We start from the raw sequence: 27139 nt of genomic DNA, 5'->3' as shown, positions 1-27139 counted from the left end.
CTGGGTTTAGGGTTTCTTTCTTGTTCTTTCTCCAGCTCCTTTAGGTGTAGGGTTAGGTTGTGTACCTGAGACCTTTCTTGTTTCTTGAGAAAGGCTTGTACCGCTATATATTTTCCTCTCAGGACTGCCTTTGTTGTGTCCCACAGATTTTGAACTGTTGTATTTTCATTATCATTTGTTTCCATGAATTTTTTCAATTCTTCTTTAATTTCCTGGTTGACCCATTCATTCTTTAGAAGGATGCTGTTTAGTCGCCATATATTTGGGTTCTTTCCAAATTTCCTCTTGCGATTGAGTTCTAGCTTCAGAGCATTGTGGTCTGAAAATATGCAGGGAATGATCCCAATTTTTTGATAACAGTTAAGACCTGATTTAGAACCAAGGATGTGATCTATTCTGGAGAATGTTCCATGTGCACTAGAGAAGAATGTGTATTCTGTTGCTTTGGGATGAAATGTTCTGAATATATCTGTGATGTCCATCTGGTCCAGTGTGTCATTTAAGGCCTTTATTTCCTTGTTGATCTTTTGCTTGGATGATCTGTCCATTTCAGTGAGGGGAGTGTTAAAGTCCCCTACGATTATTGTATGATTGTCTATGTGTTTCTTTGATTTTGTTATTAATTGGTTTATATAGTTGGCTGCTCCCACGTTAGGGGCATAGATATTTACAATTGTTAGATCTTCTTGTTGGACAGATCCTTTGAGTATGATATAGTGTCCATCTTCATCTCTTATTATAGTCTTTGGTTTAAAATCTAAGTGATCTGATATAAGGATTGCCACTCCTGCTTTCTTCTGATGTCCATTAGCATGGTAAATTCTTTTCCACCCCCTCACTTTAAATCTGAAAGTGTCTTCGGGTTTAAAATGAGTTTCTTGTAGGCAACATATAGATGGGTTTTGTTTTTTTATCCATTCTGATACCCTGTGTCTTTTGATTGGGGCATTTAGCCCATTGACATTCAGGGTAACTATTGAGAGATATGAATTTAGTGCCATTGTATTGCCTGTAAGGTGACTGCTATTGTATATTGTTTCTGTTCCTTTCTGATCTACTACTTTTAGGGTCTCTCTTTGCTTAGAGGACCCCTTTCAATATTTCCTGTAGAGCTGGCTTGGTGTTTGCAAATTCTTTCAGTTTTTGTTTGTCCTGGAAGCTTTTAATCTCTCCTTCTATTTTCAATGATAGCCTAGCTGGATATAGTATTCTTGGCTGCATGTTTTTCTCGTTTAGTACTCTGAATATATCATGCCAGCTCTTTCTGGCCTGCCAGGTCTCTGCAGATAAGTCTGCTGCCAATCTAATATTTTTACCATTGTATGTTACAGACTTCTTCTCCCGGGCTGCTTTCAGGATTTTCTCTTTGTCACTAAGACTTGTAAATTTGACTATTAGGTGACGGGGTGTGGACCTATTCTTATTGATTTTGAGGGGGGTTCTCTGAACCTCCTGAATTTTGATGCTTGTTCCCTTTGCCATATTGGGGAAATTCTCTCCAATAATTCTCTCCAATATACCTTCTGCTCCCCTCTCTCTTTCTTCTTCTTCTGGAATCCCTATTATTCTAATGTTGTTTCGTCTTATGGTGTCACTTATCTCTCGAATTCTGCCCTCGTGGTCCAGTAGTTGTTTGTCCCTCTTTTGTTCAGCTTCCTTATTCTCTGTCATTTGGTCTTCTATATCGCTAATTCTTTCTTCTGCCTCATTTATCCTAGCAGTGAGAGCCTCCATTTTTGATTGCACCTCATTAATAGCTTTTTTTATTTCAACTTGATTAGATTTTAGTTCTTTTATTTCTCCAGAAAGGGCTTTTATATCTCCCGAGAGGGTTTCTCTAATATCTTCCATGCCTTTTTCGAGCCCAGCTAGAACCTTGAGAATCGTCATTCTGAACTCTAAATCTGACATATTACCAATGTCTGTATTGATTAGGTCCTTAGCCTTTGGTACTGCCTCTTGTTCTTTTTTTTGTGGTGAATTTTTCCGCCTTGTCATTTTGTCCAGATAAGAGTATATGAAGGAGTAATTAAAATACTAAAAGGGTGGCAACAACCCCAGGAAAATATGCTTTAGCCAAATCAGAAGAGATCCCAAATCGTGAGGGGTGGGGGAAGGAGATAAAAAGAGGTTCAGAAAGAAAAAAAAAAAAAGAAAAAAGAAAAAAGAAACAAATAAAAAAAGAAAACCAATAATGAAAAAAATATAAAAAGGAAAAAATATATATATATTAGATAAACTAGTTAAAAAACGTTAAAAAAGAAAAGGGTAAAAGTTTAAAAAAATTTAGCAGAAGAAGAGAAAAAAATTGAAAAAGAAAAAAAAAATTAAATTAACTGCAAGGCTAAAGAATCACGGGGAGAAAGCCATGAGTTCCGTGCTTTGCTTTCTCCTCCTCTGGAATTCCGCTGCTCTCCTTGGTATTGAAACCGCACTCCTCGTAAGTGAACTTGGTCCTGGCTGGGTTTCTTGTTGATCTTCTGGGGGAGGGGCCTGTTGTAGTGATTTTCAAGTGTCTTTGCCCCAGGCGGAGTCACACCGCCCTTACCAGGGGCCGGGCTGAGTAATCCGCTCGGGTTTGCTTTCGGGAGCTTTTGTTCCCTGAGCGCTTTCCGTAGAGTCCGGAGGACGGGAAGGAAGATGGCGGCCTCCCAGTCTCCGGCCCGGAGGAGCCGAGAGCTCGGGGTCCCACTCCTCAGTGCGCCCTCAGGGAACAGCGTCCAATTACTCCCGTCTGCCTGGCCTCCGGCCGCGCTCCGAGCTGACCGAGTCTGCGACCTTTCAGAAAGTGGTTGATTTTCTGTTTCTAGAATTGCTGTTCTTCTTCTCTTCGATCTCCCGTTGGATTTGTAGGTGTTTGCAATCTTTAGATAAGCTATCTAGCTGATCTCCCGCAACCTGAAGTAGTCTCAGCTGCTACTTCTCCGCCATCTTGACTCCTCCTATGGTTAATTTTTTGAGGAACCAAACATACTGTTTTCCTAGCAGCAGTACCATTTTACATTCCCATCAGCAATGCACAGGGTTTCAATTTCTTCCCATCTTCACCAACACTTGTTATTTCCTGGGGTTTTCTGCTAACAGCCATCCCAATGGGTATGATGTGGTGCCTCATTTTGGTTTTGATTTGTGTATAGTGTATTAAGTCAAGGTTTTCCAGAGAAACAAAACCAATAGGAAACATTGATACATATATACACACAATATATGTAGATATTTAATATATGTAATTTAATTTAATGTATATCATATTATATATACACAGTAGGATAAATATATAATAGGATATTTATTAAAGGAATTATAAATAATTATAGGAATTATAAATAATTACAGGAATTATAAATAGTAGGATACTTATTATTATAAAAATTGGCTTATATGGTTACAGGGACAGACAAGTCCCACGATCTTCCATATGCAGGATGGAGAACCAGGAAAGTTTGTGGTATAATTCAGTCTGAGTCTGATGGCCTGAGAAGCTGGGGCTGATGCACAAATATAAGTGTTAGAGTCCAAAGGCCCAAGAACCAGGAGTTCTGATGTCCAAGGGCAGAAGATGTACCCCACCTCCAGCTCAAGAAGAGACAAAATTTACCCTTCCTCCTTGAGCCTTCCAGGGATTGTATGATGCCTGCTCACACTGGGGAGGGCAGATTATTTTTTCTCAGTCAACTGAGTCAAATGTTCATCTCTTCCAGAATTACTCTCATAGACACATCTGAAAATAATATTCTATTACCTATCTTGGCATTGCTTAGCCCAGTCAAGTTGACCTATAAAATAAACCATCACAGTTAGTGATACAGAGCTTTTCTCATGTGCTTATTGGTCATTTGTGCATCTTCTCTGGAGAAATGTCTATTCAGGTCCTTTGCCTATTTTTAAATTACATTGTCTATTACCTTGTTGTTGAATTGTAGGAGTTCTTTATGTATATTGGATATTAATCCCTTACTAGAGACATGATTTACAAATATTTTCTCCCATTCTGGGAGCTGCCTTTTCACTCTCTGGACAGTGTCCTTTGATAAACAACTTTTATATTTTTTGAATTCTAATATATTTTTTTCTTTCATTGCCTGTGCTTTTGGTGTCATATACAAGAAATCATTGCCAAGCCCAATTTCATGAAGTTTCTCCCCATTGTTTTCTTTAAGAGTTTTATAGCTTTAGCTCTTACATGTAGGTTTTTGGACCATGCTGAGTTAGTTTTTTGTATATAGTATTAGATGATAAGGTCCAATGTCATTATTTTGCATGTGGACATCTAGTTTTCCCAATACCATTTTTGAAAACACTGTCCTTTCTCCTTGAATGGTCTTGGCATCCCTGTCAAAAATCAATTGACTATATAGGTGAGAGTTTATTTCTGGGCTCTCTAGTCTATTCCATTGGACTCTTTGTCTTTATGCCAGCACCGTACTGTTCTGTACTGTAGCTTTGTAGTAAGTTTTGAAATCAAGAAGTCTAAGGCTTCCAACTTCGTTATTCCTTTTCAATATTATTTTGGCTACAGTGGGGGGCATTATTTCCCTGGAGATGGCATATGCCTTTTAGGATGGACTTTTCTTTTTCTGCAAAAAACCATCATTGAGTTTCACACGTTTACATTGAATCTGTAGATTGCTTTGGGTAGTATTGACATTTTAAGAATATCAAGTCTTCCAATCCATGAACATAAATGTCTTTCCATTTAGCTGTGTCTAAATTCTTTCAGAGCATTGTATAGTTTTCAGCGTACAAATCTTTCACCTTCTTGGTTAAGTTTCTTCCTAAGCATTTTATTCTCTTTGATGCTACTTGTAAATTGAACTGATTTCTTAATTTCCTTTTCAGACTGTTCACTCTTAGTGTAAAAAATGCAACTGATTTCTGCATATTGATTTTTGTATCCTGCAACTTTGATCAATCTGTTTATTAGTTCTAGCAGGTTTTTGTTTGTTTGTTGGAATATTTAAGGTTTTCTATATATAAGATCATGTCATCTCTGAACAGATGTAATTTTAATTTTTCCCTTCTAATTGAAATGCCTTTTTTTTTTAAAGATTTTATTTATTTATTTATTTGACAGACAGAGATCACAAGTAGGCAGAGAGGCAGGCAGAGAGAGAGGAGGAAGCAGGCTCCCTGCTGAGCAGAGAGCCCGATGTGGGGATCGATCCCAGGACCCTGAGATCATGACCTGAGCCGGAAGGCAGAGGCTTTAACCCGCTGAGCCACCCAAGCACCCTGAAATGCCTTTTATTTCTCCTTCTTACTGAGTTGCTCTGGCCAAAACTCCCAATAAATACTATGATGTAATAGAAATGGTAAAAGCATGCATCCTTGTCTTGTTCCTGATCTTAGAGGAAAAGTTTACAGTCCTTCACCACTGGGTATGTTAGCTGTGGGCTTATCATGAGTGGCCTTTTATTATGTTTAGATAGTTTTGTTCTATTCTAGTTTGTTGAATGTTTTTAATCATGAAAAAGTATTGACTAATTTCTAATTCTTTCTCTGCATCAATTAGATAATCATTTAGTTTTTCCCCTTCATTCTATTAATGAATAGTAGATTGATTTTCATATGTAGAACTATCCTTCCATGAGAGAAATAAACCACATTTGGTCATAGTGTATAATCCTTTTAGTATGCTACCAAACTCAGTTTGCTAGTATTTTGTTGAGGATTTTATATCAGTATTCATGAGGGATACTGGTTTTCTTTTACTGTTGTGGCCTTTGTCTGGCTTGAGGGAAATGCTGGCCTCACAGAATGAGTTAGAAAGTGTTCCCTCCTCTTCAAATTTTTTGGAAGAGTTTGAGAAGGATTGGATTAATTCTTCTTTAAATATTTGGTATTTAAAGGCTTCTGGTCTAGGTTATTTTCTTTTTTTGTGAGGTTTTTGAATATTGCTTTAGTCTCCTTACTACTTATAGATCTATTCAGACTTTCTATTTCTTCATGAGTCAGTCTTAGTAGGGTGTGTTTTCTGGAATCTGTCCATTTCAACTTGTTCATAGTACTCTCTGATAATCCTTTTTTACTTCTGTATCTTTTGGATCTTTTTCCATCCAAAGGATACAATATTTGTAGCATTAAAAGAGAGTAATATGTGACCATGATTTACTGGGGCTTCTGCTGGGTCCTGCAGCTGAAGCTTGGTGCCTTGCACCCATATGCACTGTGACCATGTGTAAGGCCACTCTCATGCCCCAAACCTTCTTTGTTTTATGCTCTCAGTCCAACTCTTCTTTCCATATACAGGAGACCAGAGGAAACACATTTGAAGACTGGAAACAACCAGATGTCTGCGAGACTGTAAACACCTAATAAAGTGTTTTTCAAACTGTGAGTTGCAGCCTCTTAGAGAACTGGAAAATCAATTTAAGTGGGTCAAAACCAGCATTCCAAAAAACTATATATAACAGATATATATATATATAAAACAGATAATGACTGAGTACATTGTAAGTATTCTGCAACACTTCTTCCTTAGCTGTGTAAATGAGTATTGTGGATTACAATGTAAAATGTGTTTTTTACTGTTCTTCAGGGTCAAAAACAATCTGAAGTCCTCTGATCTAAGCCAATGATCCCTCATTTTAGATGGGAGAAAGGTGAGGCCAAAGAAGGTACACTGCTCATCAGAGGTGACAGCCAGTTTGTGGTAAAGCAAGGCTGTTGCTGGATGGATATTTTGTCTTCTACCCTTCAAGGGTACCTCCCAGTGAATGAATGTATTGTATGGCATCAAATATTTGGAACTGTTTTCTCCCCATCTCAGGGTGAGAAATTCAAAGCAGAGGCAAAACTCATCTTTGATTATTCAGCAACGCCTTTACCATCTAGTAAAATATATTTTCTCTCATGTCTTCCTTTTCCTCACACACTTCTCACCATCCAAATGCTTTCGTATTTCTGTCTTTCCACCCTAGATGGCAGTAACAGCTTAGATGCAAAGGCAAGACCGCTAGGTATCAGTGACTTTCTCCAGCATTTCCCCCTTTCTTCCTCTTCAGGAATCCACCAGCAGACTTATCCTCCAGACTTAAAATGTCCTTCCCAACTCTACTCAATCTAGGCACATCCCTTAAGAGAAAGATAAATCATCCAGGATGATCTGTTGGGAAGAAAATGGAATCCTCTGTATTTGCAGAACAGTACAATAGATCATAGGCTCTGAGGAGTGAGCAGGAAAGGAGCCACACAGGTGCCTCTTCTGAGCTTGGTGCTGGGGGAGAGTGAGCAATTAGACTTGGAGACAAACCACCCTGGGAATTAGAAAGCTCAGGGCAACAGAGAAATGTGGAACTACATGCTATCACCCAAGGCGGGCACAATCACCTCCTCTCTTGTGAGATTAAGCCTAGGGACAGGGCCAGTGCTTTTCCCAAGGTCATAGAGCTGGTAGGGGGATTAACACATGGAGCCAGAACACAGCTACCTCCCTTGGCATCTTTTGATAGTCGCGGGGAGCCTCCTCAGCTAGTGCCACAGAATTAGAATAATCTAGAGAACTTTGATTTCCCCAGAAAAAATTTACACCAATTTCTAAGGGCTATTTAAAAAGAAACAAGATGGGCTTTACCATTAAATTATTAAATGCTATAGGGTCTATCTAAAACATCACTAATATTTACCTATTAAAATTTTCACCAATTTTACTTAAAGATCTGATTTTAGCATGCTTTTGTCATAATACACACCATACTCAAATGAGTTATCTTGGGAGTCTATAGATGCTCAGGAGATTATTGGACTTGTCTTCATCATCAGCTTATGTTAGCAGAGGATGTTTTTTAATTGCAAAAGTAGCACATGAACACATTCTTATCAAAAAAGTTTTAACACACAAAACCAGCCTCTTTTTGTCCACCTCCTCCCATCCCAGCTCCTCCCCAGAAGAAGCCATTGGTTTGCTGTGGGACCCTTCTCTATGGCATCGGTTTGTAACTCAGACAAAATCAGTCTTCCTAATTGAGCACCGAGCTTGTATAATTCAGCCCGATCAGTCACATCATTTGTAAGATTTAACTCTGAATGGATTTTTTGGCTGGTACCAAAAAGCAAACCATCTTCAGGGAACAAAGAAGAAAAAGGAAGATTTGCCATCACTGAGATACTCAAAAAAAGATTTTCTCCTTGAAAGATCTCCAAAATAGGACCCTACAAGCTCTGAAGGTAATTCCAGAACTGTTCTGAGCACCGGCAACATCACTGGAGGGGCAATTTGCACGACTCACATAGTTCCAAAAACAAATCTTGGCTATTAAAAAGACCTTTCTACTTTTGTTCTGATGAGAATCTGCTGTGTAACAGCTGTGTCCCAGCAACCTTAGCCAGTTTTTGCTAGCAACTTCCCCTCCTGTTTCTCTCACTTGAAGGGAGGCAGTCTCATTCGGAAGCTGTTACAATTACCTTCTGATGCTTCAATCAGACATACCGAAGTGTAAAACCATTTAAATGACCAGTCTGGCGGCTGGACTGCATCTTATTCAGGGAGAAACAGTTTGACTGACAATAGGAAACGTGTGCTTGGAGTTTACAGTTCAGTGCTGACTGGCCTGCCCCTCGCAGTCCCTGTGACATTAGGAAATGCAGTTTCAGAGGCTCATGATATAATGAATTTTATGGGAACAAGCTGACAAGTACCCCTGGTCTTCCCGGGCAGCAAGAACCTGCCTCCCCCACAGAGAAACTGTCCCCTGCCATTTTTCATCTCAGTCCGATGCTAAATAAAGCCAGTGGCTTTCTTCTCTTTAGTCTGGAGTGTCAGAGACATGCTTATTATAACTATAACATCAAGCCCTTTAGTTCATTTTTTTTTCACCTTACTAAAATAGTTCATTTCTATTATTTTAGAAATGGTTTTCTAAATGCTTTTCTAAACCTAAGTAGAAATGAGAAAAGGCAGGTACAGAGCAGTGCACCTCTCTAGTCCCTGCAGGAGTGAACTGTGTGTGTGGTTGACTTCCCCACTCCCTGCACCCTTCACTGGGCCCAGAACAGAGCCTGTGGGCTTCTCAAGCACCAGGAGTTCTAAGCCCAGTGTGGTGGATTCCTGAGCTGCTTCTAGAGGAGTCCAGAACGGCCTATCCTCAGGCCATCTTTGTTCCCAAGTCGATGGCCATCTCCTCTATTCTTTTGGCCACCAGAACCCAGCTGTGGAGGAGATGGCCCCCTCTGATGGGACTGGATGGCAGGGGCCAGAACGAGCACATCCAGCTGGACGGAAGAGACACCAGATTATGCTGGCCCAGACATACTTGGTTGAACTCCTCTTCTTACATGAATGATTTTTACTTCTACAAGGAAGTTCTCTCCCATTTCTTTGGAAACCAGTGGCTCTCTTGGTCTAACTTTTGTTTTCCCCCTTGTGATAGAGGCATGAGCGCAGAACAGATTTTTCTCTAAACACAATCACCACTGTGTGAAGCAACAGATGGTAATGGCACCCTACCCACAACTGAGGGTTCCCCACAGAAAGATGGGACCACAGTCAAAAGGAAGTACTAGTCCATTCAGAGTGGCTCCATCATGGGGCTGCCAGGCACAAACAGGCCAGTGTGGTCTGATATGCTGACTTTTCAAGAGAAGTTGTAAATTTCAGTTTTTATGTGAAATCTCCCAATTTTTGCAGTTCGATCAAGTTTTGTCAAAACACCCTGTGGGGCAAACCATACACACTGGCCACACCTTAGGCCAAGTCTGCATGCAACATCTGTAGGGAGGGACTTTGGGTGTGGGCTTCCTGCACCCTGGGACACTTTGGATCTCCAGAACCTGCATTTCTGTACTGACACCGCTGGGCATGGCAGGCATGTCCTCCTTCCCAACAGCTGGGGGACAAAACAAATGGCATCCTTCCAGCATCCCACTGGCAATCTCCCCGTGGAGCTGGGATAGCGCAGGCGGTGCTGAGTGCCAGCTTGGCACAGCTCTATCTCCACGGGGAGGCTGAGGCCCCCATATTTTCACAAGTGATTTAATCCCTGCAGCACTTAGTAATGGAGAAATGCTTGACATGACTCCTGTTAATTTTTTAATTGAAATGACCTGTTTTTATAGGTCAAAATGGCTGAATATCACAATTTCATATAGTTAACACGAAGCAAAATGTTTCTGTCCCTCTCCTGTTCCTCAGGAAATGGCTGGCCACTCTGACCTCACAATTTTCTTCTGCCCGCTGCAACCCGGGCTGTCCAGGTGGGTTCACTGCAGGCTGGCAGAAAGGGCTGCTCCTGCCCCCATCACCCCCCTGCCCAGCTCCCGTGAGAGAGGCTCTGGCAACATGTGCAAATCTCTCTCAGGGCTGTGTCTGGAATATTTATGCCCCTTTATTGTTGTCCTATTACTTGGCAGTCTAAGGTAATGGGAAGAGATCTAGACAGTCTCAAAGTCTTGAAATCACATGAACCCAGGCTCAAAAAAAAAAAAAAAAAAAAAAGCCAAGGCTACCTCAGGGAGAACACTTACAGGTTTGTGTCACAAAGCCACTCACTGCTCTTGGACATTAGCTAAGCATTTACTTTTCTTGTAATTTAAGCCTAGGCTGCTATTTTTCATTTTCATCCAGACATAGCTGCTTCTACCAAATTGATGGCCAGTACTGCCCTGTCCCCAGGCTCCCACAGAACTGAGTCTCAGAGATACCATGGTGATGAAGGCTGACTGGCCAGGGCCAATGCCGATTCCATCCATTCCTTTCATGGCCAGAGGGAGCTGGCACAGAAAGGGTATGCTTCCAAAAGACACTGCTAGAACTGGGCCTGGGAGTCCCTGGGAGGGGGTGCCATGTAAGGAAGAAGGCGTGTGGAGGAGTCATGGAGGAAGGGACCTCTGACTTTACAAAGCAAACCTCCCAGAATCAGGGTGAGCCTGACACTTGGCCCAAAGGGGCAAGTGTCCAACCAACCATTCACAGAGAAGAAGACTCTCCCTGAGAACAGGGATATTCATGGCTATTAAGAGTCCATCTTATTAACCTTAGTTCTGCTCTTCCCTTTGGTCAGAGTGGAAAGCCCATCGGTGAGGAGAGGGGTGGCTCACGTCAGGGCTGTGAAGTTTCCTCAGGCGGAGCCCAACATCTACATGTTCAACCTCTTCCTTGATAGTAAAACCCAGCTAGTGTCTCACCTGCTGAGATCAGGGGTTCTCCACTTTGGTGCTACTGACATTTAGGGTCACATCATTTTGTTGTTGTTGTTGTTGTGGGGGCTGCCTTGTGCCTTGCACAGCCCTTTTCACGCACGTTTAAGATAAATACATCTTTTCTAACATGCTCAGGAGACTTCACAGGGTTCTAGAATAAACGGGCCAGGGTCTCAGCAATGCGCAGGCTCAGCAATGTGCTCACCCATGGGGAGGCTGACGGGGGGCATTCGGCACCCACAAGCTGCCAGCTAGTTGGGCACCTATGAGGCTCTCAGCGACAAGCTCTGTCCATGAGAGTGGGGCTTTCCTCAATGCCAAGTTCCATCTGAGCCCCTCAGGGGAGGAGGCTGGCTGGCACAAGTGGTCACTTCGGGATGTTCAGGGAGGGCACCTGGATGGGCAGCTTGAAACTTTCACACTGAGCCCTCGTGCCCCAATCCACACCCTTCCTACAGTTTACAGTCCCGTGATAGACACAAATGGCCACTGGAGACCCCTGGCCCGTCCCAGGAAGACTAATAAAATGCCAAACAGAATTAGCCAGCTGGCCATTGTCACAAGTCACAGGGTCACAGGGTCACAGGGAGGGTCAGGGCCAAGGAAGCGTCAGACTGTTTCTTCATTATTTTGCTCACTGCCTGGTTCGTGTTCAGTGAATGACTAAATGAACAAAGGAGGGCAGGAATGGGTAGGGGAAATTATTCCGAGGCAGAGTCTCAGACCAGGACCCTCTGATCACGCAGGGGACCCCCAACACTTTCCACCACGCTGTGGGGCAATGTTCTCTTCACTCTGTTGAAGCCTCAGAGCCAGCCACGTGAGATCCATGTATAGTAACAGGCCCCCTCTTTGAACAGCGAAGTGCCTCTAGAAAAATGGCAGTCAACACCTGCTGGGACCAGGGGTTCTCCACTGTGGGACTACTGACATTTAGAGTCAGGTCGGTTTTATTTGTTTGTTTTGTGGCGGGAGCTGCCCTGTGCACTGAAGGATGTTTAGAACATCCTTGTAGCATCCCCAGGTTATGACAACAAAAATGTCTCCCGGGGCGCCTGGGTGGCTCAGTAGGTTAAAGCCTCTGCCTTTGACTCAGGTCATGATCCCAGGGTCCTGGGATAGAGCCCTGCATCGGGCTCTCTGCTCAGCGGGGAGCCTGCTTCCTCCTCTCTCTCTCTCTCTCTCTCTCTCTGCCTGCCTCTCTGCTTGCTTGTGATCTCTGTGAAATAAATAAATAAAATCTTAAAAAAAAAAAAAAGTGTCTCCCGACATTGTCAAATGTCCCCTAGGGAGCAAAATCACCCTAGCTGGGAACCATGCACGTAAATTAATCAATTGCTCTCCTAGTGCAGTACTAGGGGAAGCTGCATTTCTTTTTTTTTCATGTACATATTTAACTCATGTTTTATCTTTATTCATATGTAGTAAAAGTATAGATCACATTGTTACATGAATTCCCATCCAACCTCATAGATTAATTTTCCTCCTTTCTGTATTTATAACTCCCCCTACTGACAGTAAGACATCTGATGTCCACTATCCTTGATGTATTTATGTATTTAATCATCCCTCTTTTCATACTTTCTTGAGCCATTAGAATGAAATTTGATCATAATAAAAAAGCCATAATTTAAAAGGCTGCTGTTGTGAAAGCAGCCATTATAGGGTATGAATGAACTCACTTCTTAAATGTTATCTTGTAATATTATTTTTTTAAGATTTTATTCATTTATTTGACAGAGAGATAGAGATCATTTCTTGAAAAGGGTTAGGGAAGAGAGATAGACCAAAAGGAGGCAAGACGTCTGGTTGGGGCACATTCCTGGGCAGCCAGAAACATGGTAAGTGGCCCACAGTGCTGGCTGTACTCGTCTCGGTGTCTGGAAGACAAGTAAGGTTGCTGTCTCACCCTTTCTCTTCCCTCTCTGGACTATCCACAGGTCAGTAGTGCTAATCAGGAGCTGGAGCTACAGTATGAGCCTGAACGGTCTCTAGTCACTGCATAAAAATACACCATGAGTTTGTGAAACGCTGAACAGAGCCTATGGCTAAGCTGTGCAATATCCCCATTCCCATTTGATTGAGAAGGAAAATTCAAGCTTTGAGAAGCAACAGCACTCAGTACCTGGTCATGCAAAGAAATAAAAAAACAGTAAAGTAGCAGCAAAGGAATTAAACCCTAAGTTGAGTGCAGCCTATGTCTCGGAACCAGGGTCCAGCTCTCAGGGCTAAAACTTTCAGACATTTATTAACAAAATTAGGCATACAATGTGAGAGAGACATTTAGGGACACAATCACTAGATATTGATTATCTCTTCATTTGCTGTGCAGCCCTTAAGGGACATCCAAAAAATTACCAATTACCTTCTCAGTTTCAAGAAACAGAGGCTCTGCTGCCCAGCAAACCCCAGAGCAGGGTAGACAGGGGGAGCCCCTGGCCCCGGGAAGATGGCCCCACACAAACCCATTCCCAAATGAAACAGAAGATACATTCTAAGTAAGAACAAACTTAGGGGCTCCTGGGTGGCTCAGTCAGTTAAGCGGCTGCCTTTGGTTCTGGTCATGATCGCTGGGTCCTGGGGTTGAGCCCTGCATCAGGCTCCCTGCTCAGCAGGAAGCCTGCTTCTCCCTCTCTCCATCCTCACTGCTCATTCTCTCTTTCAAATAAATAAATAAAATCTTAAAAAAAAACCCCACCACCCTTAAATTTTCACTTTTCTGCCTTTGCAAAAGTGTTATTCTGCTGGTAAGAGTGTGACCGTGTGTGCGTACATGTCCCATCACCTGACTGGGTCATGGAACTCGCCATCTGGTGAGCAGAGCCATGGGCGGATGGAGGTGGGGACAGCAGATGCGGCCAGGTCTACGCTGAGGAGTGGAGGGAGGAGCCACCTCATCGATGCGAGGTGAGTCACGTAGAAGCAAGGTGATCCCCAAATTAAATCTGAGGGGAACACAGAGGTCAGTGGGGACCCAGGCCAAACACAAGAAGGCAGTCTGAGTCCCTGTGTTCAGTGACTCCAGATCCCCTGGGGAGTAGAGCCCAAAGCCTAAGGGAGGGAACGTGGGTAAATTCCTGGCAGGTACTTCATGGAAACTTGAGGGCTGCCTATTGATGGCAAGGAGTGAGGATGGTTTTGCCTCCTTCCCCCAAGGCTGGCGGTCAGCATTTCCCATCTTTGCATTAAGGCTGAGGCAAAGCAGTGATGGCTGATCCTTCTGCAGTTCTGAAACCGTTGCCAAGAGTACGATCTTCTCTCTGTCTTCTCTCTTTAAACTCTGGGGAATGATGTGTGTTCTGTGTTCAGAACTCTGGAAGAATTCATTCTCTCCTTTAGGGGACAGAACTGTCCCTATACCACAGTGGGAAATCTAGAGGCACCAGGACGCCAGTGTTGGGTGAATCTGGACCCCTTGGGTACCAGACTGCTGGGATGACAAGGGGCCCGGGGCCCACAGGGAAACTGTGGTGGTGTGATGAAAATCCTGTTAGTAGGACTGTTGGAAGCTCATGGGCCTAACCGGGGACCCAGAGAGATAAAGGCAGGGGACTGTAGCAGACAAGGGAAAGCAAGAGGGAGAAGGGGGTTCTTTCTCAGGACTGCTCCCAGCAGCCCCATCCCTACCCTCTCCCTGCCCCCGCCTGCCACAGACACAGAACACCCTGCAAACCTTAGTTCCACCCATGCAGACAGCAGAATTAATGGGTCACTGAGCAATTCTGCAGCCCTGATGAAGTGTGACCCAGCCCTCCCCTAAGGGTCCAAGGGCCCTGGGCCCAGCAGCCACTCCACCACACCTTCCAGGAAAGCTGCACCCCCACCCCTATGATGGTCAGTTATCAGACCCCCATGTCCCGACAAAGGGACTAAGTATCACGAGGGGCTGAGTATCATGAGGGGATCCTGCCTCTTGCCCACCACCACAACCAAGAGTTTGTAACTGCCTAAACTCGCATTCCCAAGCCTCCTACTGAAGGCTTCCAGAATCACGGATTGTCCTAGCAGCTTAGAACAGAAAGTGCCAGCGGCCTTCGGTCTCCTGGGTACAGATCATAGAGCAGTTCCACTGAAAACATGTTTTATTTTCCAGAGGAGGGTGATTAAGGGCAAGAAGTAGCTAGAAACCCTAAAAATGACAACCCAAGGAGCCTTACCGTGGGCTATTTTGGGAGTCCTCTGCACAACCTAACCCACCCTGATCTCCCTGAGGCGGCCCTGAGGTCCTGCTATCCCCCCACTGCCCTTTTAGCTCACCCAAACCTACGGCGCTGCCGAACCTTCGGGGCATCTTATGGACACAGTTGGTGCTGCACGGGCGCCCTCTGGTCCCTGGAACATCTCCAGGACCGCTTCTAAAAAATAATCTCCATTTAACAGCATGGGCGATTTAGTGAAAAAAGCCAGACACAAAGGAGCACCTCCTGTTGGATTCTTTGGTTAAAAATATTGTTCAAAAGCAAGTGAAAGTGATCTGTGCTGACAGCAGTCCAGGCTGCAGTGACCTTGTAGGGGGCATGCCTAGAAGCGGGACCCGAGGGGGCTTCTGGGGGCTGTCATGTCACTCTTCTGATTGGGGAGTGGTTACATTCGGGGTCTTCGGGTGGTGAGAACTCACGGACCTGCAACACTCAGAACGCCCGTGCTTTTCTTGAGTACAGGAAACTTCCATAGGGTGTTTGATACCTGTGGACCACCGTGGGCTGACTCAAGAGGCTAGCCTGCTTTGTGGCCCTTGCTGGTACCCAGCCTCATGTCTGGAGTCTGGGACAGAGGCCTGGGCAGCGCCGAGAGGGAGAGGCTCAGGCCCACACTTACCGGCTGCAGCCCGTCCTCCTGCCTTCTGCTCTGATTCGGGCGGTTGATGAAGGACCGGGTGGAGACTTTGTAGTGATTCAGCAGGCAGACGATGACCACGACCATCACCGTGACCACCACGACAATGATGATGATCTGGGCAAACTCCAGCTCCGCTGTGAGGGAAGGGGAAAAAGCCTGTTAGCCACATGCCCCTTTGTGCCATCACCCAGTTCTCTGAGCAACGCGACCACCAGGCCCCGGTCCTCTGGGGGACCTCAAGAAAGAACTCTTTTTCCCCAGGCCTGCTGCTGCCCGAAGCCATCAGCAGACTTTGACAGCAGAATAACATCTGAAGAAAAAGACACCTGGGCATGGGGCTCTTGCAATGGACCTCTGGTGGTCAGGCAAATGTGGTGCTCAAACCTTGTCTTTGCAAATCGTGTCATTAAGTAGGGCCTTAGGAAAACGTATTCTTGACTCTACAAGACTTCTAGAGGTGCTTGACCCCATCCACACATGGATCTCGAAGTTCTAGCCCAGTGTGCATGCCATAGGCTAGCAGCTGCCCAGGCTGCCCCTTCCCGTGGGCGGGCAGGCCCTGGAGGGCTGTTGCGTCTTGGGGTATGAAAAGCTCCAATAACTGAACTCTGTTCCTGCTGGATGGCCCTGCCCCCAGGAGAGGTAAGAAAGTCTGCCAAAACTGAAGCTGCTACTTCCAGGGTAATCTCTCCCGGAATGTTAAACCCATCTTTATGGTTGAGTCACGTTTTCCAAAGCACGCCCACGCAGGACCCCCACAATACACCAAAGGGAGAATATGTTGATAAAAAGCTCCAATTTCCTCTGCTCAGGGCCTTGCCTTTGGAAGTGATTTAGAAAACACATCGCCCCTGTCTCCAACCCTGCAGGCACCATATTTTATGAGCGGTCAGAAGCTGCATTCCTGAGACGGCCGTTACAGAGGATTTCCTGGCTGCCACCGACACACGCGTCAAACTCTAGGACAGGGCCGGGGAGCGACCTCTAGGACCACGGCACCCTGAGTCGGCAGTTAGAGCTGGGTGATTCAAGCCCTCCGGTTTTGCAGGGAGGAAGCAGAGGCTCATTGCTCAAGGTCAAGCCTAGAACCCACCTTTCCTGCTTTCTGACTTACAGCTCATGGCTCTGCGGAATGTGGCCCACTGGTTCCTGGGAGCATCCCCGCATGGTGAAAGGAAGTGATTGTGCGGGGGGGGGGGGTCAACTTAAATGGGGAGACTCTCTGAGAGACAGTGGAAGAGCGCACACAACTTTGTTGTGAGGTAGGGAGGTATGGGGTTTAATGAAGGGGAAGAGGGGAGAGCTCTGTCAATTGTGTCCCTGCCTGGAGCCTGCAACACACACCCACGCATACACCCACACATACACACATGCACCCCCACATGGGCTTACAGCAACACACATGTACATGCACGGGCATACTGCATTCGTGCACATCACACATGTATGTGGATATACATACGCACAAGGCCTGCACACACACACACACACACACACACCCTCTTGCTGTAGATCCCAGGCCAGTGGAGAGGTGTTCTCTCTCTGTGTACGGGCTCACACCCAGGATAATGCAGGAAGGCTCTCAGTAGCACCCTCCCCCCAGGGTCTGCACCTGTGAGCCCCCACCGTTCACACGCTGGAAACAGAGGGGCTAGAGTCGGCATGGAGGTAAACCAGAGGGTGTTCCTGGACCTCCGCGTGTCCAGTCCTGGGACACTGCCCTCCACGCTTGCCCATACATACCCAAGGGACAAAGATGTACAAATGTGCTTGCTGGAGTGGGCTGGACGGTACTTGGCGTGGGGCCTATAGTGGGAGTGGCCTGGATGTGCACCCTGGAGCACGGAGAGCTGAGTGTGAGGGAGCTGAGCTGCTGGGCCGATGTGGTGAGTGGTTGAGGCCTGGCAGGTTTGCCGGGCACAGTCCTAGTGGGCAGTAAAAGGGTAGATCCCATGGGCACGGCTGACTCGAAGGCTCAGGAGGCAAAGCCCTGAGCAGCTCTAGAAGCCGGCGGTCAGCAAGGCCCTGGTGCTGTGCTTCTCACCTCACCCCCTCCACTGGCATGGCTGTCATTGTTCTGGACACCCTCTGAAGCCGTGTGGCTCATCATCAGGTTAAATCATGCCCTGGACTTGACAAATGTTTTCTTTTCTCAAAAAGGCTTCATTGAAGGGCGCCTGGTTGGCTCAGTTGGTTAAGCGTCTGCCTTCAGCTCAGGTCATGATCCCAGCGTCCTAGGATCCAGCCCCATTATCAGGTTCCTTGCTCAGCAAGGAGCCTGCTTCTCCCTCTGCCTCTGCCTGCCACCTGCCCTGCTTGTGCTCTGTCTCTCTCTCTCAAATAAATAAATAAATAAATAAATAAAATCTTTTAAAAAACACTTAACTGCTCTATAAACATGGAAAGAGAGGAAAATGATGATTACAGTGGGGGTACTGCACAAAGTCTTCATGGGTTAATTCTTCACTGAGAGGATGTCTTTCTAGGTTATGTTTTCCTGTATACAGAAAGCTATGCAGATAACCATTTGTGGCAACACAGTCAAATTGTATTTTCCATGATTCTATGGGCATTTGGGGTATATTTGTGTTTCGTTTGAAAAGGATTTTATTATAAAAATAATGAAGACTTCCTTAAAATGTAAACAATACAGAAGGAAATAGTGTACGATGTAAAAGTCTCCTTTGTAGGCCTGCAGCCCTCCCTGACCCCACCCAGCCCCACAGCGTCCTAGGGGACAGCACAGTTCACCTGTTGTGTATATCTGTGCATTTGCCTATTGAATAAAGGTTTTCTTCTTTTAATGAGTGGAATCATTGTACAAATACATTGCTTTTTTTTTTTTCACTTAACATATCACAGACATTTTCAAACAAGAATATATAAAAACCAACCTCATTCTTTATGGTGGCTGTCTAGTCCAGAATACTGATGTACTGGAATTTATACTCTCCAAGTGATAGACGTTTAGGTATCTTTTTCCCCCTTTTTTTCTATTAAGATCAAAAGATTGTGTGTCCATGTGTACGTATGTGTAAATTTGAGTGTTGACCCACATTTTGAGTATCCCTACAGGAAAGATTCCTAAAATTGAAATTTCTGGGTCAAGGACATATTCTTTTAAATGCTGATGGCTACCGAGACTCGGCCTTCGGAAAGGTCTCTTGCCCTACACACTACTCAAACACTGAATACTCACCCTTTTCATTTGCACTAATCTGATGGGCAAAATATGTATATTGTATTTCACCAATTACTAGTAATTTTAGATCTTCCTTTGTGGTTATTGGCAATCTGTATTTTTCTTCTTCATAATCACAGTCGTTCATACTAGCTTATTTGTCGTTTTCTCATTTATTGGTAAGCAGCCTTGATGCATCATGACCACAAAGCTTTGTCTGTTACATATGTTACAACTATTTTCTCCTCATCTGTCACTCACTAACTTTGCTGTGTGTTTATGGAAGATATAAATAATTTTTATGTCATAGAAATACTATTTTTTTTCTTTTATGGCTTCTAAGCTTCCTGTTTGATTAGGAAGGTCTTCTCCAATAGTCTAAAAATATTTTCCCTAAGATTTTTACACATTGCATTTTTGCGTTTAGATCTTCGTTCACTCTGGATTTGATTTCTTTTGGTCTGAGACAGCACAAAGAACATTTTACATCATCTGAAAGGCATGAATCTTCTGATCTAACATAACAGTAGAAAGTTCATCACAAGCAAGAGTACGAAAGATCTCGGTTGTGGGAAACAGTGTATGGAATCTTTCTTTTAAAGGGGACTAGCAGCTCTGAGGTTGCATTTCATCAGATTTCATATCAACATGCTATGTGCCGTGGGCCCCATGCTGGCCCTGCTGAGGAACCAAGGCCAGGCAAGCCCACCCCACCCCCACTACACATCCAAACTTGCCGCACTTCCTCCCGGGGCTCTGCGCTCCTGCTCCGCTTACACTCACAGCTCTCCAGTGCTTTGCTCTCAGGACCCCCTATCCTCTTAAAAGCTACTGGTAACCCCCAAAGAGCTTAATTTGTATGGGTGATATCTACTGATATTTGCCATATTTGCAATTAACACTGACAAGTTTAATAATTTATTCATTAAAAAAATAAACTCATGTTAACGTATATAACAATTATATACACTATTTCTCAAAACAAAAACTTAGTGATAGGAGAGGCACGGCTTTACCCCTCTGCGCACGTCTTCACGATATATGCCTTAATAAGAGACAGCTGGATTCTCCCCTCTGCTTCACCTTCAATCTGCTGTGACATGTTTGTTCGGTTAAGATATATGAAGGAGATCTGGTCTTACCAATCACTGGAGACTGGGGTCTTAGAGACACCCCAGAGATCCCTGAGCCCCAGCTGGAGAAACGATGGTTTAGACTGATGGACAGCAGGCACTCTAGTACAAACACTAATGGCCTGGACTTCTTGGGGATACTCCAGACTCCAGGATTTGAGATGTGGTCAGAACAGCTGTTGGGCCACTGTCCTGAGCTTTCATGCCCAAGGACAGCCACAACAGGTGCACCTACGCAACACAGGACACACAGAGACCGCAGCGGGGTTCATAGGCATCGCAAGCAACAGTGTGGAATTCGCCTGGGGCAGGGCAAGGGCACAGGCTGGCAGGAGCTAGGTTCCCAGGGTGCCACTCACTAAGGCAAAAAGCCTGGTGGTATAGCCCAGCTGGCCAATCTGGGTGACAGAAGTCCAATCAGAGCCTCGGCTACTACATCCCATGGGCCAGCGTGAGAGGCAGCCCTTCCTGCAGGGACTGGCCTGGGTCCCAAAGGCCACTGTCCTAACAACCAAGTCCTAATCAGACACAGGAACAACGAAAAGCACGGCAGCAGCCAGGCAGCCCCTGCTGCAGTCTGGAGTCACCTGCGGTGCTCCTTGGAGCCCAAAGCAGAGGCCCTGGGGACGGAGCCTCAGCAGAGCGGCACAGCCCCAGTCAAATGAGCAGCTGACCTTCACTTTGACTCTGGGCAAATACATAGCCAATAAAAACAGACTGCTTTTTCAAACGTCAGCAACGGGGAAGTAGGAAGGTTCTACTCTCTTGGGGGCTATAAGTACTCCTCCAAGAGGGGTTCAGAGAATTTTCAGAGTCAAAATTGGAACAAACAGAGTGAGTGAGTTTTCTTGGGGACAAGCACGATGACGTCCAGACTCCAGAAACTTCTGCTACTGATAACCTCTCCCATCAAGACAAGGGTATGTGAGCAGGCCCTCTTCATATTTGCCCTCCCACACCCTCTCATACTTTAACCAGGAAAATTCTACTAAAACATGCATCATAAAAGGCAAATCAAGGAAAGACCACACCACTATAGGATATCAATAGCCTGGACACAGTAGATGGGAAACCCACTCCCCCTTCTCTCACTCCATACATCGTGCAATAATGGTGATAGTGAATCCCATCTTTTCCTTTGGCATCCAAAACCCTTCACTCCTGCGTGGATACTGCTCAGAGGCAGCTGGGCCCCCACAGTGTTTTGCAGTCCCCGGATGTGGCTCTGTTGCCAATGGCCTGATTTTATGCCTCAAGAAAATAACTCACAGGGCAAGTAAAAGAAGCTTTCCAGGGACGCCTGGGTGGCTCAGTGGGTTAAGCCTCTGCCTTTGGCTCAGGTCATGATCCCAGGGTCCTGGGATTGAGCTCTGCATCGGGCTCCCTGCTCAGAGGGGAGCCTGCTTCCCCCTCTCTCTCTGCCTGCCTGTCTGCCTACTTGTGTTCTATCAGATAAATAAACAACTCTTAAAAAAGAAAAGAAGCTTTCCATTAAGAAAAACAAAACAAACCTTGCTTTCTCACTTCCGAATGTGAATACCAGATGAAAATCAGCACACCTGTTCTTCAAGGTGTCCAGTTTCAAGATTGCTCTACTCCTGATCTCAACCACAGACCTTCTGGGGGCTTCTGGGGACCTTAGGTAGCAGTTTCCTGTACTGCACAGTCAGGGCTCAGGCAGGCTGAACACTCTTTGCTTCTCGCTGAAACCACCATCTCTTCAAGGGAGCAGTCCCTGGCCACCTGTTTCCCACACGTGTGTGCGTGTGTGTGTGTGTGTGTGTGTGTGTACCAACTGCTTTGCACGTCACTGATTCCTCTCCACGGTGCTCCAAGCTTGGGAGGCCCAGGGTGCAAAGGCTGTATATACAGAGGGGCAGAAGGTACGGTGCAACCTGTTACCCACCCTGTAGGAGACTCCTTCGACGGGCCTTGAAGAGGCATATTCTTCAGAAAGGTGCCTTCATGCTTCCTAAATCAAGAGGGCACCCAACCCTGTGCCTAGGAGCAATAATCTATGCACAGAAGTGAGCCAGATAACAGCTGAGACCTGGCACTGCCCTGGGACTTTGCTGCCTCTCCCCCTCTCATCCTGGTCTGCCCACACCTGGCCGTACAAGATGCTCTCTGTTTTCTTTCTTTCCTTCTCCCTCTCTTTCTTTCTTTCTTTCTTTCTTTCTTTCTTTCTTTCTTTCTTTCTTTCTTTCTTTCTTTCTTTCTTTTTTAACTATTTTGTATTTTTTTAAAGATTTTATTTATTTATTTGACAGAGAGAGAGATCACAAGTAGGCAGAGAGGCCACAAGTAGGCAGAGCAGCAGGCAGAGAGAGAGGGGGAAGCAGGCTCCCTGCTGAGCAGAAAGCCCGATGCGGGGCTCAATCCCAGGACCCTGAGATCATGACCTGAGCCAAAGGCAGAGGCTTTAACCCACTGAGCCACCCAGGCGCCCCTGCTGTCTGTTTTCTTACGGTCGAGGAGAGGCAATGTGCGATGGTGCACGGAAAGGAAAAATGCCAGGGATTCTGGTGGGAATGGGGTGGAAAGAGGGGGCTAAGGAGAGAATGAATTTTTAAAAATCTACAGTAATAGTAGAGTTCTGAGAAAATAATGGTATATTTTAGGGTTTCCAAAATTTCACGTGCCCAGTTTGGACTCTGAATGTGGCCCACGGGTCAGTTTTCCTTGATTCCGGTACAGACTGACATCCACAGGGGGACGCTAAAAAGCAATCCATGCGAGGAAATAATTTTAGGCCACAGTCAAATTTCCACACTCCCCCTCCTTTCATGGGGCTGTAGTTCACGATGTTATAATGGATGAGTCATCGCAATCCAAACACCAGAAATTTTATAATAAATTTAGCCTAAAACTTACAGGAAGGCATCACAGCACCTTATTTTATTACTATGAAACAGTGACAGAGATGATGGTGATGATGGCATCCTTCTATTTTTATAGAAACATCCCCAAGAAATGCCAGGCTGTGCAGTAGAGAATTACAAGAACGGAGGAAACTGTGTGAGGCCTGTTGGTCTATTCTCTGGTTCAATGGAGAACTAAACTGACTCATACTAGAGGCATGAATGTCTGTACTATTTTTAAAGAACTCTGGGGAAGCATGGTTCTACCACCTTGGGTTCCTAATATAACACTCATTTCTATTTGTGGGATGGTTAACACCATCTTCCACTTGGTCTTTCCTCCATTAATATATCATCCTTCCCAGGAGTCCTGTTTTCTAGATGTTTAATTACAAAGTCCAGATGTGTAATTTATGCCCTTATGCACCCTAAAAATGGGGTGGAGGGGCAAAGTCTGAGCCTCCCATCAGCCCCCTCCTTTCACCCAGACAAGGAAATATCTTGGCAGCCAGCATTCAGGAAAGTTGCCATGTAGAATACTGGAATGTCACTGAAAGGGCTGAATGCTTTCCACAGATCCCTACACATCACAGCAAAGGACCTCTCCCAGTCTAACAAATGACAGCACTCCACTTTTCGCCCCAAGTGCTACAGTCCCTTGGGAATACAGAGGCTGTGGCTAGCTGCCACCCAGGCTTATTCTGGGCAGCCCCTCTCTCCCAGGAGCTTTCCTAGGTCTCTACCATGGCTTGGGCACAGCGACTGAGTATCTGCATCTCCTTACTCTTTGTCCTCTTGGGCACAGTGGGTGTGGTGAGAAGATGGCAGCCTTGGAGGGTGTCTTACTCTCTATTTATGGCTCTGTGACACTTTTAAAGCGCTGAGTGTTCCTAGAGGCTGGTAAATCCTTTCCCCGGTCCTACAGAGACTGGGCAGAGGGGGCAGGAAGATGGGTGGGGGCAGGAGTTGAAATCTACATGGACCATGATTGCCTCGAGGTTGTGAACTGCTTGTTTAAAAATACTCTTGGAGACTTTAATGGCTGAACGAAAATTCACACTCATTAAACACCATGGTTGAGGGGGGAAAATTGAGCCTGTTAGATGAATAACTTCACAGCTTGAAGCTCAGAAGGCAAAACAGTAAAAGCTATAATCATAATGATTAGATTATATATTTTGAATGTTCTTTTCCTTGGGTGGGTTGACTCTTCCAATCCAACCTATAACAAGTAGAACAAAGGAAGGGGAAAAGAACCACCCCCCAGAGACAGGCCAATGTGGCTTCTCCTCCTAGGCTTTATCTTCCTTAAGAAGCTCTTTCCTAACTACTTGATGATGGCTCCCTTCGGAGGCTCCCAGAACCCTGTCATAGGACTTAACACTCATAGTGCCCATTTTCTGGTCTTCTTCATCATGGACTCATCTCTGGGATAGTACCCTGATCTTCTTTAGAATCCTCAGGAGGCAGCACACGACTCACACAAAGTTTGTGTTCATTTTAGATAAACTGCTAAAGAAATCTGTAGAAGGAAGGGTCCCAGTTGCCTAATCTGCTTTTAACAATGTCTAGCACAGAACCATAGTCCACCAGACATTTCCTAGTGACTTCAGTGATGAAGTTTTCCCAAAGGTTTTCATAGTTCCTAAAAATTGTTTGACTATTACTATTCTAGGCAGTGTGGACTGTCAATGGAAAAAGAACCTTTTGGTTGCTATACGTTACCTGTTTACAGAATCCCATTTCTGTTAATATATGTATATAAAATGTTTTACATGAAAATAAATGTGGGAAATGATACCTGCGATCTCTACGAGGAGAGATGAAAGCAGAGTGCAGTCAAATGGCGTGGGGCTCTCTGAGCGGAAGGTGTGGCCCACACCTGCCTGAACCGAGCCCAAAGCCAGGTGCCTTTAATGACACTGGCAGGCAAGGAGCAGTGAGCAAATGAGTTGACTGACTACTGAATTCCTACAATGTGGACACTGTGGGTCCATCCAGCTAGAATAACATCTTTTTAAATGACTATGGTCCAAGCATTCACTCCATACAACTTTCCCTCATGCATTTTAGAATCTAGAGTCTCATGATCTCTTCAGAAAGAAATCTAGCTAAATATGTTCCAATCAAAGATGATTGACAGGATTTTCTGAAAACACAGCCGAGGAGTAAGTGTAATTACAAACCTTTTCAAAGTCTATCCCTCCACTGCGTTATAAATGGAAAAAAAAAAAAAAACCATACATAAGCCCACAATTCCCTCTATAGGATTCATTTAAAAACTGCCCCCATGCCACCCCCACATTATTAATTTAGGTAAACATATCAGAAACATATACAGATGCACAAGTCACCGTCTTCTTCACATTTAAGAGCAATTTCTGGTTTCTGAAAGCTCCCTAGCTAGCCGCCTCTGCCTGTCTCTCACAGTCTCTCTCTCAGAGTCACAGTTGGCTTTTCTAAGGTCTACTGTTACTAGACGGGTGACCTGAGAAACAACCCAGTAAACCACCCACATCCTGAGTAACACATCTTTTCTTTCAAATGCTGTTTGCAACGACTCAGGGTAGAAAAAACAAAACAAAACACTCATGAGTCTAGCAGTGAGTAATAGACTTTCCGGGGGTGGGGGGAGAGTTAGTCTCCCGTATAGAACGTTTTTGAAAAAACAAAACTCCAAAGCAGCAAACCTGTGTATTTATGTATAGCATCTCCAGCAGGAAGAAACTGATCGCAGATGAGAAGGAAGACGAAAAAGCCTAAAGTACATCTTCCTTCAGAGAGTCGAGCTCTGAAGAGTTCTCAGAGCGGACAGACTCTTCTTGGGTAGATACAAACTTCTTTAGAAAGAGCTTCTGCTCTTCTCAACTCTGTCCTCAGCCCAAACTCCAAGAACCACCACCACAAACCCCAGAGAACAGGCATCACCCGCAGCTGGCCTTTGAAAGTGTACCTGTTTTCAAGAACGGGTCTTTAAACGGGGCCTCCTTCAGTGTGCTGTTGTTCAGGTGGTCCCTGGACATAATCGGGTCCTTTGCAAGGGGGAGTCCAACCGTGATGCAGCCCCCCCGCCCCCAAGTTCAAAGCATCCCTTCGGCTTCAGGCAATCTCCTCTTTAGGCAGCTCAGAGCTGCAGTTATAGCCAGCGTGGGGTGTGAGAGTGTGTGTGTGTGTGTGTGTGTGTGTCTGTGTGTGTGTGTGTGTGTGTGTGTGTGCGCGCGCGCTTCTGTCTGTCTCTCTCTCTCTACTGTACCAGCGGGGCCCAGCCCAGGTGCTAAACTCAAATGCCGTGGCTCTGACCGCAGACCGTGGCTACCAGTTGGTTACCAACGGCCATCCACACAAATCAGGAGCTCTGCGGCAGGAAGCCGGTGGTGTCACAGAGCAGGTTAATAAGTCCGGGGTCTCCGATTGCGCGAGCAGCTGAACACCCAGTGTTGTCTACAGCAACAGACAGCAATGACTCGTCTGTGTCTCACATTTGGCCTCGCGTGGGACATGTTAGGCACACAGACGAGCAGAATGCAGACAGACTGCTTTGTTCGTTGCGTTCCATAATCTTTTTAACAGGCAAATATCAAAGCCGGTAAGGCAGAGAGCGGGTGGGGGGGGGTGTCTACAAATCTCAATATGGCATATCTTCCCTTGATCCCCGATAGAAGCTTTCAAGGCTGGAGAAATGCAGAGAGAGCTTACCCGGCAGCTCGTGCAAACGGGTGGGGGAGGCTTAGCTACTCAGGCTTCTCACTGTGGAGCCAGCTTCGAGAGCACGTCCTGGCTTGAAGTGCCCACAGCGTCTCTCACACCGGGAGCCAGGCTGCAGGCTGTTCCTCGGGGTCCTCCTCTCCCCAGAGTCTCTCTCTAACCGATGGGAGCAGTTCACATAGTTCTCGCAGTGAAGCCGTGCACTGGCAACTGGCAAAGTCATAACCACAGCAGGAAACACTCAGCTTCTCCCCCTCCCGCTCTCATTTCCCCGCCAGCCCTTC

At 45.4% G+C, this 27139-nt stretch overlaps 1 protein-coding gene across 8 annotated transcripts in view; it reads right to left on the bottom strand.

The window, feature by feature from the left end:
* The window catches only part of LDLRAD4 (low density lipoprotein receptor class A domain containing 4), a 413383-nt gene that overhangs the window by 11764 nt on the left and 374480 nt on the right, over positions 1–27139 (bottom strand). For 5 of the 8 annotated variants that reach the window (XM_032875832.1, XM_032875833.1, XM_032875825.1 and 2 more), the window contains exon 4: positions 15955–16109. In XM_032875832.1, coding sequence (XP_032731723.1) covers positions 15955–16059 — 105 coding nt within the window. In that variant the 5' untranslated portion in view covers positions 16060–16109. Of the gene's footprint in view, positions 1–15954; positions 16110–25598; positions 25605–26103; positions 26231–26846; positions 27086–27139 lie in introns of those variants that run through there. The other 3 variants (XM_032875831.1, XM_032875830.1, XM_032875829.1) reach the window with 3 other exon arrangements.

This window comes from Lontra canadensis, unplaced genomic scaffold, assembly GCF_010015895.1.
Source record: "Lontra canadensis isolate GAN:19392208 unplaced genomic scaffold, GSC_riverotter_1.0 scaffold57, whole genome shotgun sequence".
Taxonomy (NCBI): Eukaryota; Metazoa; Chordata; class Mammalia; order Carnivora; family Mustelidae; genus Lontra; species Lontra canadensis.
The sequence above is the reverse complement of the archived record's forward strand: the minus strand, read 5'-3'. Positions and strand labels throughout refer to the sequence as shown.